General features: G+C 35.4%; 1 protein-coding gene across 1 annotated transcript; it reads left to right on the top strand.

Moving 5' to 3' along the window:
- Positions 1 to 1742: 1742 nt before the first annotated feature.
- Positions 1743 to 15320, top strand: Smp_067520 (jun-related protein; the record flags this gene model as incomplete). Its single annotated transcript, XM_018788513.1, has 4 exons — positions 1743 to 2116; positions 7276 to 7653; positions 11271 to 12138; positions 13943 to 15320. The coding sequence occupies 4 exons, from the start codon at positions 1743 to 1745 to the stop codon at positions 15158 to 15160; spliced, it is 2838 nt and encodes a 945-aa protein (XP_018654048.1). The 3' UTR covers positions 15161 to 15320.
- Positions 15321 to 16028: the final 708 nt, after the last annotated feature.

The following is a 16028-nucleotide window of genomic DNA, read 5'->3' as shown; positions in this document are numbered from 1 at the left end:
CACATAGTTCTTCTGGGTCTCTTGTAAGTGAAGCATTAACTTCTAGAGCGGTAGGAATATTAGAGTGAGTACAGAGTTTCTTCTTTGATGTAACTATTAAAAAGCTACTTTTATTTCGTAAATTGTAACACCGTCATTCAGCTTCTGTGGACACAAATAAGCGTCATTACATCCTACAAGAAACAGACTAACGAATTTTCTTCTTTCATGTACCATAATCATTCAAAGGTCTTACATTGTTGTGTCTACCGGATTCTATCACCGTTGATAGATCCTCATTATAATTAATTTTTGTGCTGACTGCTAATGATGCAACACAAATCACTGCTAAATTCAATTGCCGTTGATGGTGCTTTCATCAACAAGTTGATTAAACGAAGGCAAGTTATGTTTTTTCATGTAAGTAGTTTGCATTTTATTAAACCTACGGTTATATGTATATCTATGACAACCGAGTACATTTGACAGATTCACTGTTGCCATACGTCTACGAACATTCATTGACTCTTACTATGTTCATCTTATGGGACAAATGAGGTAATTAGTGATGATAAATGTAGACACGGAGAGCGAATCACTTGCATGTTGTAAGCCATTTGTGATTGTTGTCAAGCATATTGGAACACTTATATCAGATAAATAACAATATATAACAACGATATATACATCTCTAGAAACTTCCTGTTTACATAGTTAGATATGTGTATATGATAGATTTCCCCTTTTGTCATCAAACAAGACGTTATTTTTGGGAGATTTATGGAGATGTATGTACGGTAAGCGCCATTTTCAGTTGGAGTACTCTAGATATATTTGTCTATCGATTCTCCATAAAATTACGGCTTTAGGTGGAAATTTGACATTTCTCCTAAATGCTCGACGTCAATGGGAATAGTCGACCTTTCCCCTTTATTTTACGCTCTTGTCCCCTTTATTTCCCTTTGTTCGTCTTTATTTTCTCCTTATTGGTTGCTGGGTTTATTATTATGCAGTCTCCAACAAAAGTCGTGACCGTACGGGATTGGAGCCACCAAATCAGACTAAATGTGACCTTCGTAACTCTAACTGGTGGATTAGCTTTAGACGACTATTGCAAACCAAGAAGCCACAACAATCTTTACGCATATTTGTGTGTAGTGTAAAGGTTAGAGTCTAAAAATAGATCGGATGGAGTGCAGACGGTCTCTGAGGTTTGTCAGTTCCATATACAGTCATCAGTTCGAAGAAATTCCAGAGAAGAATAACAGAATATAAGCCAGAAGAATCCTTTTGATGAAACCAGCGGAAGAATCATTATATATCATGTAATTAATTGTGTTAAGTAAAGTGGTTTTTCATGCTCTCGATACACGACTGAGTATAATCTTGTAACATAAGACTTTGTAGTCTACGACACAACCATGTGAAACTAGCGGTTCATGTATTCCCTCACAATTCATGACTGTCCAAGCACGAAATGCTTCAAAACAGCACGAAAATAAAGCAACATGATTTTTAAGCAAACACTTACTCTCAGAATTAATTTCCTTATGAAGCAACCCTATTTCAAAATGTATTTGTTTGAATTGATAATAAGTTTTTAAAATCAGGCGTTATCCTTTTTGTGATTGGCTATTGGGGTCGGTGCTGACTCATCGCTTGCTTCAGAGTACATACGACTTGTCCTTGTGCGCACAAAGCGCTTCCTTTGTGTCCTGAGGTGATCAGGGGTATTTCTGATCTTCAATGACACGTGATTACCAATGCCAGATAACAAATGTGACGAATCATTTGCTCAAAATAACAGTGATACTGTGAAGTCAACTCGTCCTTTGCATGTGATTACACAATATGCGAGAGCGGATGTTTCTGAAATGCATTCGCCTGGTAGACCGACCAGTTTAGGACTATGTTTAACAAACGCTTCCAATCTTACAGATCTCAAGAGCTGTTCCTTATCGCTTCGTAATGTTGTATCTCAAGAAGTTTGTTACCAACCATGGACCGTCCGAGCTGTAGACACATCGGAGTTTGAGAAGCTCCTAGGACATCTTGGCAATAATGGTTCTACACCAGTAACTCCAACCAGCTTTTTAAACCCAAACAATATAACAGAGGATCAGGAGTTGTTTGCAGAGTAAGTTTTGATTTTATGTTGAGCTAGAAATAGCCGTACTTGTAGTGATTTCCCGAAGCAAATATCATCCCATTTTAACTTGCTTGGAAATTCATATGCTTTCTTTAGTCACCAATTAAAGAGGAACTCAAGTTTAGCATTGGTTACTGTAGTATTACCCCGGCATCTTGGGCTGTATGAATCGATCTAATCACAGTAGAACATACCCATTTCTTATTTTTCGAGCTCAAGTTTATCATATTTTTCTCGTTCCATAAAGCTGTTTTCTTTCGACCTATTGCTGTCCAGCAAAAAGAGTCAGCCTGCTATGCTAAGCTTCCGTCTTGAAGACATCCTCTCTGAGGTCACAGAAAACAGGTGTTTATATTGTTGCTAGTCATTATAAAATCACCCCTAATTATCCTATACTATTATAGATATAAATGACAATTTATCCTTTTCTAATAATAACTAAACCTGATGCTACAAGTAATTTTTATGGTTAGCCTTTGGGTACATTTCTAGGCGCGTTTATTCTTTTAAGGTGACAAAAAACGTTTCTGCACTTCAAACGAAGTCGAGTAGTTACTAAAAATCTGGATGGGTTTTCGTACCATCAAATTGACTAGAGCACATCTCAGAGTTACTGTGTAATATTTAGATAGTAAAGAATCAGGGGATCCAAATTTCCCTACCAGTGACCCTTATAATTAAGGTCTGTTTATCTTTTATCATTTCGCAGATTAATTACATTATATCTATCAGGATTAGAAGTCAATCCATTATTATCTGGCTGGCTTAAAGATCAAATGTCTTCCGAGAGAATTAGTCTATCCTAATTATAGACTTTCCCCCAGACATTAACATCCTCAACAAACTGGTGGTTTCGGAAAACGTTCATGTAGTTCTTTTGTGTATATTAAAAAGAGCAACGGGCCTAAAAATGAACCATACCAAACACCAATAAAACAACAATTTAAACTAGTCTATCAACAAAGACTGCAAACCTCTGTTTAACGGTAAAACTGACCAACTCGAAGGCCCTTAAAAATAAACGACTCACATTGTGTAACAAACCTGGAGCGCTTAGCGAATAACAGACTACAGGTTTGTCACAGAAAATCTTAAAGATAATTCAAGACGATCAGCCGTTTTGAATGTAGCTCTCCTCACGTTACAAAATTCAACCACAGTCCTTTGACTAGTCACATTGATTGGTTAAGCAAAAATCTTGTTATAACTAGAAAAATTAGATATAAGGTCAGAATTACTCCATAATAAGCCAGTTATGTTTCACAAGATTTCCGAAACTCAGTAACCAACTACAAGTCAATATACTGGGCTTTGTGTATTTACTCGTTACGCTTAGTGACTCACACCTAGTTGATGAGCGTCGATCGCTTCGTCAGTTAAGTCATCCCTGTTAAAATGTATTTTTATGGTCCTTATTTAACCTGCAAACGTATTTGTAGATTAACATTCGTCGAACTACTAGAAATTAGTTTGAAACAATATCTATTTGATGTCATACTTGGCATTGTTCTTTCTGTAAGAAGTCTATTATAATTAACGTGTTCAACACTGGGTCAATGAAATTCTTTAAATCTGGTTTCAGTACGTTTTTACCTAACCCTGTATTAGAGGAATTAGGGTGTTCACAGTTCAATTGAAAGTAAATAATCCTATTTATGATCTGATAACATTCCATAACTTGTATTTCATGTGATTTCATATCATAAAGCGTGGCAACTTACCAATTCACTTTCTTGCTTTGTTCATTCAGTAGTGGTAATATCGGAAATAACACCTACATTTTATTTGTTGAACTTATGCGTACATCCCTGCAGAAACAGTTAATGAATTTACAACTATAAGCCGAAAGCGAACTTCTCTCCCCATAGTTCCCGGTATTAGTAATTAATTATTATTAAGTCAGCATTCCTTTTACATTATCGAAGTTATATCTGAATAAATCATAACAGAAAGTGGTATGTATGTTGGCTCAAGTTGTCACCCTTTTGTTAAGAACAGTAAGGGAATATAATAATCAACTGAGGTTAGAGGACAGGTTAATTAATTCGGGCTAGATTAACTGTGTGGTAGTAAAAGGTTCATTTGACAAAATAATATAAGTTGTAAATGCGCCTGTACTCTTTGGACCCACCCACCCCTCCTGTTTCCAGTCACTAGTTACTTTTGCCAGAAACATGAACGACCGATTTCGAGTTTGTCGTTCCTCCATAATTCGTGAAATTATGTTGTCGTGGTTGAAGTACAACTAGATTCCTTCCAGTTTGGAGTTATTTTAGAGGCGTGGAGAACATGAATAACGGTAAAAGTCAGATTCACTACTTACATCAACCGACTATCGGCCAGTCATAGCTGTAAAATTTATCCAGCTTTTCACGTTTTTGGCAGTTAAGTGTGACTCAGTTTATTCATATTGCTAACTGTACTGAGTTGTGACGGCAGAAAGGTGCTTTCCTCAGGCAAACATCATTTGGAGCAATGCTGCCTCTCCACAAGAAAGGAGGGGTAAGGAAAAGTCATCCCTAAAAATAAAACATCTCACCCTGTCCCATGGACTTCTGTTCTTGACAGTAAGACCTTGAAAATACACGGCTAGCATATCAAAAACTACCCTCAGAAAGGTTGTGCGTGTACAACCCCAAGCAATTGTCTCTTAGTCTCTATAGTCATACTTTCAGGTCACCAAAACCACTACTCATCTAGTTTTCTTTTCGGATGCCTCAAAAAGTATCGTTTGATTGTGTAGTAGGTTGGGTAAGGACAATAGCTCACACCTAACAGCACTCAAGATCATCTTGTTCACAAACAAATCCCTCCTTAATTTCCTAATATTCCTTCTATTTTCACCCAGTCTTCATCTGTTACCTTTAGTCTCTTCGACGTTACCCATCTTTGCTGACGATTTGAGTTTATAAATCATTCCTGGCGTTCTTGAAGTTTGTTTTATGGTTTTCAATGTTCAGATCTTATATCAAACTAGACAACAAGCTTCATTAGCTAAGGCTTTAGGGTTTTGTGCCATTGACATATGCTGCGTCTTCGAAATGCGCGTACAGATTTCAAGTTTGACCACTTACTGATCCCACTTAGTCAACATGGAGAATCGGCTCGACTGACTACAAGTGTATATAAACACCTGAATGCTACTCGTAGCCTAACTGGGTAGGTGTAGCATTAATTTCAGAAGGCGAATACACCTGGACCGGATTCTAACAGACAATCGTTCGTTCTTTGTCCAATCAAACGGGACAGTAAAAACACGGAATGATACGAATACACACTTTTGCCCGGTCTACTAACTCAGATCAACTGCAATTCAGAAAAAGGGAAGGATGAGTCTTACAGTTAGCCTTCCGTTTTCCTTCAGAAAGTCAAAGCTCAGACGTAATTCTGAAAATATCATAGCTAGTCTAAAGCAAGGGTAAAAAGACCCGAACTGATCAACCCCGGGAGTCTTTAAGAACCATCCCCCTGTCTTAACAGTTTAGTTAACTGATGTATTGGCTAGCGTATGGGGACTAGACGTAATCCCATCTGACCGATCTATCGCTGATCGTTATAGTTTATAAGAAAGGATAAGAATCCTCTTGTGATAGTCATAAGGGGAACAGTGTCTAAAATGTTAGCTTCAATAATTATCCAACACAAAACTGGACTAGTTTCAAATCTGGATGTTAATATCTAAACCAAATATCCACCCTTCAGGTTTCGGAGCATAGACATACCAGCGCCTAATTATAATTATATTTCTTGACTTTAAGGCACCATTCGACTTAGTTGATTAACAGGTTTAATGGCAACCTTCGGTCTCTGCTCAAACGCTACTAGTCGACTCACTGCTCATGACGAACCATCATCGTAATTGATGACTTAAAATGATGTTCATCAGGGTTATCCACTCTCTATTTTCATTTAATTTCGTCGTAGAGATGACACTCACTAACTCCTCAATATTTGATCTCCTATCAGGAGGTTCTTTTATTGACTTGAAGTACGCGTATAACATAATTGTTTAGCTAAAACTGACAAAATTCTGTCTTCTCATCGCCTTGAGCAATTATGCAAATATATTTGGGATGAGTTTCTCTCCCTTCAGGACTGGTTTTCAGAAAGTTAAACCTTATTTTTAAATAATCCAGTTTATGTTATGAAAGTAGTGCCCCACTATTCACTGAGAGTCTTTGTTGCTTAATAAACACTAGGTTTTTATTTCGAACAATTCAGTTGCATTATCCACGTAAGTTCTTGAAAATTATTCCATAATAGTATGGTAAAATATTTTTTATGTAATTTTTTATTTCATCATAACCAGTTTCATTGTTTGTCATATTCTAGTGGTATTATCGTTTCAGGTAACAAGTATATAATAACTACTTCGAAGTGTTCGTTCTTGATACGTAAAAATTAGCCTTACTGTTAGGCCTATCCCCAAAATACGTAACATTCTTAACAGCAATTCACCTCAACTCACTGTGATGACTGGTGTAAGAATAGGAAATGTATGGTGATAAAACCAATTAATAACACTTTAAGGTTCGTTAATGTTGGTCGAACTCATAGAAGCGTTTAGGCCTTTTAGTTTGTGTTAGCTAGTCAGTGGAGTATACTTAATTACTTTTGTTATCCATTCATCATCTGGACATTTATATACTCGACTGTAAACCACACTTTTAGTGGGGTGCAGTAATATTCCCGGGCTACCCAGACCGTGGTAGCTGGACTGTGATTCGGACAGATAACCTGTTTGGTTAAGGGTCTAGTGCCTCTACCCTACAACAAGTCTGATTAAAAGCCAAATACAAGGACTTATTCTCAGTTACCAGCTTACTTTCGCCGTCTTAGATTTCATTCGTTTGATATAAGTCGCGAAATTGTTGATAAATGTGCACTCTAGTTTGGCTTTGATACACAGCTCAATACTCTAGACTAAATTTTATTTTCTGTCTTTCATCTACTTTCTGGTGATCTACAGTTTGTTTGTCAAGATGAATTTAGGTCTCATTATTTGCTTTTCAGTTTTTAAATAATGTCAAAACATCATCGAGCCAAATCAAGCAGTACCAACATTTACGACATAAATTACTACATATATCCAGCTAGTATATTAATGCTCAAAGTTACCGGTTAATGTATTTTACTTATTCTTCTAGCAATTTTTCTCGAACTTTGAACAAAGTTAAAGCTGAACAAGAGGGATGGACAATAATTCCAAATTCATCATCTTTCGATAGTGTTATTACTGAATCAACAAGTTCTTCCTTTGAAAAGCGAGTCGAGTCAAACCGAAATATTTCCATATCTTTTATGGAGAGTTACTCTACCGGTGCTGAAACTTTAAATTCCATAAAGTCAGAAAGCGATCAAATAAATCCACCCGTACACGCTTCCGACCCAATGAAAATAAATTCACCAAATTTAACCGATGAACCACTGGTATTACTAAGCGGTACGTCAAATGAAAATCATACGGGAGCCCTATCCGGTGTCAATTCAATACGAAAACATATCGCAAGTTCCAAATGCAGCTCGTAAGTTAGAAGTGTATATCTATCTCATCGCTTTTGGTGTTACCCAGCTTTTTATGGAATATGCAGAAACCTGACTTGTGCTCTTTATTGATTGTGATCCGAGCATTCCTCAATGTAGATATAAGAACACAATCAAAATAACTCTGAATTCCAAAGGGGGACCAAGTCGAAATGTCATCCCACTTTGTCCTTGACCTCTTTTATTTTCGACAATAAACCTTCCCATTTCGCTAATCACATTGTTAAAACACTAAGTTTTTTTGAAAGAATCGTTTCCCAGTCAACGAAAACTTCAAAGTTGACGAGTCTCTTATTTGTATACTTTAGGGACTGAATTTATTGTCTTTGAAACGTAATAATAGTTAGAAACTTTCTCACAATATCGTAGCATTATATATTTAATGGAATGATATTTACTGCATACCGGCTGGCCTCGTCAGTCAATAGTACTAATTTTCCCCACATATAAATATCATTACGTACTTCTCAGTTGTAAAGAAGGACAAAGATCTGTGCAATCGTATAAGAGTTAATGTGAGGAATTTTGACTTTGTCAGTTATAGGCAGTATTCTCTAGAGATATTTACTTTATTTCCCATCAACGTCAGCATGAGGGTTTTAATAGAGACATAAAGATGAACAACATATCATTTAGTCAGTTCTTACACTTTATCCATGTATGAATTTTATATGCAGAACAGCATTATTGATATAAGTACTGCTGCATATCCTACTAAAGTGTGAGCAGTTAGGTTTATGGTATTTTAGCTACTTATTGGTTTGAGTTTTTGTGAATTTTGGCGTAAGTTATTATCAGTCTATGCTATTTACGTTACGTCAAAAAATAGAGCTAGGTTTACTGTTTTTCTGGTTCAATTTTCAAAATTAATTACCTTATCTCGATTAAATTCTATACATAGATTATCATTGTCTCATTTGATTGCCTCACGCATAGAGCTGTACTACTTAAAAAGGAATTCCGTTTAGTGTCGGAAAACGATTGCTGTTTATATCGTGTTTCATCCTTGTTCTTAACATTATCGTTAGTAAATAGAGAAGATATTAATAGTCCTAGAAAACAGTTGAAGAAAAAAAGATAATGTTTAATCTGCTGGCTAACTTAACTCATTTACTCCGAGAGTGATTTCGATCACGAGGATTTTTTAAAAATTGTCACATGTGTTTGTGTGCATTTATTGAATTTGGCTGCTTTTTATGTAACCAGAAAAAAATAACCAATACAGAAAATTGTCGTTTTAATGATTTTTTTGTTACGATCTGTTTATCATAATTTAGTCACTTAACTGTTCATATTGGCATCATAAGTAGCCTACTGTTGTTATTATAGTAAAGATTTTCAGTTTTGTTTTTGAATAATAGTCTTAATAAGCGGTTTTTAAAAAGAAGAGTTATGTATTAAAGTATTTTCTCAAAATGTAGTGATCGCTAACAAATTTTGTGTGTTGATTGATTAAGTGGTAAAATGTATCTGTTTTAACCACCAAATAACATTTATTTTATGCTTTTGTTTATTGAATAGTGATTTGTTGGTTAGTATACTTCTTTGTTGTAAGGCGAGAAATACCAACTAGGTACACAATAATGTTATGTACCGCTTGATAGGGTTTTACATTGAATCTTAAGGAATAATTTAGTTGCTAACCCAAACCCTGTTCTAAGTATTCATTATTTTTGTTTTTATTTAAACACATGAACATTGGTACAAGGGGGCACATAAATCATTCGGTTTGTGTAAGGGCTGGGATACTGCCGGGGTGCCAAAACTGAAGCAGGTGGTTTTCTTAGGGGGCCACACTCGGAGCCTTCGACCTAAAGGTCTAATCTACAAGGCAGTGGAGCAACGTCAGGAGATGCAGTCCCATGGTGACCGGTGACGATCGATTTGTTCCTTCAGGATCCTGGAGCCCATGTACACCATTGGTTTGGGACCAGGGTTTTCCAACTCCCCTAGGTGGACTCTCCGTGTCCACCAACCCGAATAAAACGCCGGACATTCGCTTTTCGTCCTCTCAATTTCGCATACAACCCCCCAACTGCAAGAAGGCTGTGAGTAGGACTTCCCTGGCAGTGGTTGTATGCACGTGGCCGAGGAAGAGCTAACTCTCCTTACTCTCGACAATACCAGGGCATTTGGGGGCCTAAGTGTTATTTTACTCATGTAAACATATTATTGCACAGTTGATACTGATAATAACGTTATTTACCAAATAGTAACTTCATACACTAGAATGATACCATTGTCACATATGCCTTCGGAAAGAGCCGATACACTTAGTAGGGCTTGTCAATCTAAAGATCTACCAAACTATATAAGCTCTGAATTATTGGAAAAGTCTGCTAACACCTTGATAACTTCACTACATGAATACCTCAGTGACCGTAAAGCATATATATTGACCCGATGTTATTTTGGAACGCTACTGCTTTTATTCGGGATCATTCAATTTTACTTTCTCCCTTTAGCTCTATTATTGTTAAAATTCAACAGATGATTTCGAAAAGTGGTAAATGACATCAAACTTACAGATTATCTAATCTTATTTTAATAAAATATGATTCAGTGTCAAAGTTATTTAATGATTGTCAAAATCGATATGTATACTTTACTGAACCTCTCTCTATAGTCAAAACAATTGTGAGTCATGAGAGTTTATCGACTCTTCCGTGTATTTCTGTAACTCCATAACTACCAATTGAATCAGATTGATTAGATTAGACTTGACATAGCACAACCAAATCATCGTAACTGTAAACGTACGTAAAATGTCACTGTGAAGTTGGGAATTCTTGATTGTGTTTTGCCTTCATTCTCTACTGCTCCATCATTTTGGAAAGAGTTTGGTCCCAACGTCGTGTTCGCATGGTGAAAATGATATTTTCCTATGAGTTCCTCTTATAATGTGGTCTTGTATCATTGTCTTGGACATATATATCAAAACGATGTTTATACTACACATTACTTTGCAACTCAATATCCTACAGGAAAAGTCTCAACAGCAACCAATTTATGACATATTATGTCTGAATAAAATTTATTTGAATAAGGTTGTAGTGCGTGCTTCATCTCTGTTAGTAATCACAGCTTATGTTAGCCTAACGGTCTTATTTTTAGTTTTATTCTTTTCACCCAAATTAATCGTTCAAGCAAAATAATTAAAATCTTTGTTGATTGTTTCTGTCTATTTTCCTATCTGAATCCACCATAATTTCATATTATATTATTTGATACCATTGTGTATTGAGTTTTTCTTTCAATAGTAATAAACTACTTACGTATATTCAGTCTTTACCAGTTTCAGGGTTGAGTATACAATATCATTTCTATTCACTATAATCCAGTTGAATAATAGCCTTATCTTAATACAGTTAATAATCGTATTCAGTAATCATATTTGATAGATGGCTGATAAAATATTTTGTAAACGGTGTTGAACAAATAAGGTTGAAGTGAGATTAATTATTTCAAGTACAGTTTGTCACCTTAGTACAATATCTCTTGGAATAAATATGACTTATTTGGCTGTAGTTACAATTTATGTGTCTGGTTAACTAGTAACTCAGTCCCAATGTATGGTTTTCTTAAAATGTCTCTTTAGCTCAACCTCTGATCCATTCCAAGAAAACTTTTATTCCAATATCCTATCAACTTCTAATTCAAATCCTAATAATATCCATAGGACAAATACAGAAATCCATTGGGTGGCTAGTCTACCTACTATTTCATCTATTGCTAGTGGGTTAAAACAAGCTGTTGCAGATCGTAGTTGCGGTTCTACAGATTTCTGTTCAAATTTAGACTCACTTTCTTCGGAATCACGCTTTACAAATTCAGTTTATCCTCATGATAGTATGGGATCTCATAGAATAGCAGAAAATGTTTTGACATCAACTGAAAATATTTTATGTAATAATGATAATAACGACCCAGTTCATTGTAGATTATCACAGAAATTACCACTTTTAACCCCGTGTACTCCTGAACAACAGGCTTCTGATATACTTGTTCATTACGCTATTCAAGAGAATCACAATGCTGTTCAGATGAACGGTTCATGCAGTGAAGGCCTTGGTGATGACTTGGTAGCATCATCATCTAGTTCAAGATTGTGTGCCAATGATTCATCTGATTTCGGGATAAGAAATGCTCTCAATGAACTATATTCTTCTGTTCGTCCAACTCTATCTAATGTTGGGGAGTGTAGAATTTTAACACCTGTTTTATCATCAATTCCTGAATCAGCATCAACTGATGGTAATCCATGTAGTGAAAGTACACAAAAGACTCCTGCTCATATTTATGTTAGCTGTCAGTCGACTACACCTCGAGATAGTTCAAATCACCTGTTAGATAATCATTTGAACCCAACTTCCATCGCTAGTCAGTCACCTGGCTCTTCAGGTATTCACAACAGCGACAGCATGTTAAACAGAAATGATATCTGTCTATCGCGTCCACCGGAGTCTGTAAGTTACTTCTCATTATTGAAATTTACTTCACTTTTAAAACCACATACTCAGTACCTTAGTAAATCGATAGTTAGATATTACGATTGAATTTGTATTTAATGAGCTTCACTACAACTTTTCTCGTATATTGGTTCGATAACATTTATAACCTATATTGATAGTTTTGTTAAATTATTTTGATTTGAGTAATTGGGTTTTGACAGACTTCCTATTCATTCATGGCCGATGTAAATATGTACACAGTAATCTCGTTATTATGACTGACATATTTTACTGTCAACATCTCTTGATTTAAAAATATGTTGATCAACACATTAATCTTTTCACCTTCATTTTTGATAATCCGTACTATTAAGCAAAATGTAAAGCCATGCTTCAAAATACAGTGCTTGGTGTGAAAACTTGTTAATGGTGAACAGGATAGACTTGTTGCGAACACTCGGGGTGAATTAGGATCCAGGTATCCTGGTGATAATCTCACAGATGTGTGCTTATTATTGATTTCAAAAGTCAACCAAGTGCTCCGTGGCTGGGTTTAAACAAACGGTTATGTTTACGTTATCCAATTGGACGAAACTCGAAAAGATGGAGGTATGTATTAGTACTTGTTCATAGTCTTTGCTTATGAACTCGCTGAAGGGATCCTGAATGAATTAATAGATAATTTTTTTCAAAAGCTTTCTAGTCTCTAAAACGGTTGGTGCTCAGATGTAGTAGTTGTGGCGGACAAACTAAACCAGCAAAAAAATTCGGTGGGAATTTAGTCGTTCAGGCCCAGCAAACCAGATAATGAAGAATTTCGTTTGACACTATTCTGAAACAACCATTTATTCCTAACAAGCACTGACTTAAAGCATAAAAAACATTATTATAACAACCTCCGATATTGACTCAACATTAGTACAAACAAAGTACCATTATTGAAGAGAGTCCATAGAAGACTTCCGAAATATTTGCAGACTACAACCACAAACTGTCACAAGAATACATTTGCTTGATGTCTTACTGGGTGTTGTTGCGATTCCTGGTTTTCTGTAACATCTACAAATAACTTGAACCAAAAGGTTAAGGAAGTTTGGTGGATTTTGGAATCCTAATAAATTGGTCTTCGAAAGTTGTTGATAATAAGCTCTTAATACTACGAGGATCAAAGACAACTTAAACTCGCGATAATCGCGACTATTGAGTAAACAATTAAAGAGGTATTAAAACACTGAGCTGTAATCCAAGAACATTTAGGACGCGTTTTCTTTCCCATAAATTCAAAATATTGATTCTAAGCTGTTCATCATCGAAAATGTTTTTACCACATTACGAATCTTTATCTTACCGGCCTTAGTGGGTTAGGACCTATGGAGTTATCAGTAGTGTACAAAAGCTCATGACTGAGTTGTGTTGAGAGTAATAAAGTTCTTGGTTAGAGTCTAAAAGATAATCATTGTTTAGAAATCAGGTAATATGACACGAAATCAGATTCAGTAGCTCAGTTACACTGATTCTTTATATTCCTCTAAATCATGTTCTCAGACTTATTACATACCTATCCTTTTGAACTGATTCATCTCTTTTCAGCAGTATTTGTCTAATTTTTCATTACAGTTGAGATTTTTATTAAGTTACTTTCCTTTAATTCTACTAGTACTGGGTGCAACAACTTGATTTAACCCAAATCCATACAATTTCGTACACCTCTTACTGACTGAAGCACATATATTTATATTACCAGTTTCTGTAACTTTGGTATAGTGTTATTTTTCCCACTTGTATACTGTCATGAAAAACTTTTTTTTTATTTATTCAGCATACCAATGGAAATTTACACAGTCAACAGTTCGATGGAATGTATTGTACACTTGGTAACCACTTTTCTGATAAGTCATTATTACTCCAATCAAACAGTAGATTTACAACGACCAGTCATTTAATTCCATGTACTAATTCTGTATGTGATTCCTTTCTAGATACTCATATGTTACAAAGTTTGAGGTCACCTGGAATACCAAGTACTGATATAAAGCAGGGGTCTGTTAATTCTGCGTTTAATCTCACGCCAATTCCTTCATTTTTATCTGATGAAAGTAACGGTGATCTTGATCAGAGAAATAATTATTTTCAACAGTTGTCAAATTCTAAGTCAGATACAATTGATATAACTTCATTTCCTGCAGTAACCAGCTGCTTAAATCCTTTTCCTGCTGAACCATTATCATTAGTTACTAATTCAAACTGTCTCAAAAAATCTAAACGTCATGGTGCAGGGAATAAAAAGTCACGTATGAATACTTTGAATACTAATTCTGGATTGCCAGTTGTTTGCGATAGTAGTACAGACATAATACCAACCCAAGGTATGTTTAATGATCCAAGTAAAAACAGTGTAAAGCGACCACGTAACTTAACGGGACGCGGAAGCTCAGATGTGTCTGGTAGAATTCCTTCTAGTGTTTATAATAGTGAGAATTATTCAACTGCAAACCAACAAGCATATCGCGGAGATTCTAATAAGTGTTTTACCGGTAAAGTTGAATCTTTGGTGATTGATGATGCGGATGATACTAGTGATCATTCAGAATCACTTAGCACAGGAACTGGTCATGCTGTTAGGGATAACACTCCAGTATCTCCTTTAGATGAAGTTGAACAGCATCATTTGAAATTGGAGAGAAAGCGTGCTCGTAATCGTGTTGCTGCACGTCGTTGTCGTGAACGTAAAATATCACTCATCAGATCGTTAGAAAATCAAGTAGCTGAACGTGACGCCCAAGTAAGAAATTTAGAGGATACACTTGCTCGGTATAGAGCTGAAGGTGAACAATTAAGATTACATGTAGAAATGCTAGCTAGCTCATACCCTAGTTTAAAAGCTGAATTATATCGGTTCCCTTTTCTTTTCCAACCATCATCGTCGCATGCTCAACCGCCACCGTCTCAACAACAACAGCAACAACAAACTTCTAATCAAACTACTCCATTAAAATCGGAACTTCCCGATACATCATCGTCAAAGCATTTCACTTGAAAAGGGTTGGATAATTACAACTAACAATACCATCGATATATTTTTATAGTTCCTATGACACAAAGTTGTAAGACAACTTCTTTTTACTCCGCTTGTTTGTTTTTGTTACGGCATTTTAATCTACAAGCCATATTTTCTCACTTTTCGTTTTTGTCATAATGATTCCTATACTTTTTAATTTTTTTTAAAGAAAAATGCTATTTTTAGGTTCTAATGATGAACGAACCACATGTATACATACGTACATCATACTTTTCTACAAATCATTTCACACATTTCCTTTCTATCCTATGTTTATTGTCTCCTAGTTGTCTCTGGAAAATTATGTGTACTTCTCAGTCTGGTTTTTCATCTATTCTAACGTATTTAATTCATTTAATCCTGCGTTCATCATACCATTTCATAATTATGTAACAATTAGGAATGACCTCCTTTACCGGTTATTATGTAATTATCATTATCTTCCAATCGGTTAAGACCATAATTGATATTCTGATGTTGATAAATAGAATCAGCGTCAATTTGTGCGCCTTTTTTTAAAAATTTTTATATCATCAATGCTACCATTAGTATTATTACATCGGACTGGAGAGTGTTTTTTATAACAGATTTAAATTGTTTTACAGGTATTATTTTCGAAAAATCAATTTTGATTACATAATGTTCATTTTCTTTTTGCTTTGATGGTTTTGTACACTTGACAATTTTTAATTGTTACGTATACATTGTGTTGCCTATTAAATAGGGTAAGTTGGCTGCTCATATTTTGTTATCGTTTAAAGTTGAGAAGAAAAACGTCACCTTATATATTAAGTCCAGTTGTTGTATTTCTGATCATTTCTTTTATATATACACATTTTCTGTCTTT

This window comes from Schistosoma mansoni, chromosome W (assembly GCF_000237925.1).
Source record: "Schistosoma mansoni strain Puerto Rico chromosome W, complete genome".
In the NCBI taxonomy this organism is placed as follows: Eukaryota; Metazoa; Platyhelminthes; class Trematoda; order Strigeidida; family Schistosomatidae; genus Schistosoma; species Schistosoma mansoni.
Note: the sequence above shows the minus strand (reverse complement) of the source record. Positions and strands in the feature narration are given on the sequence as shown.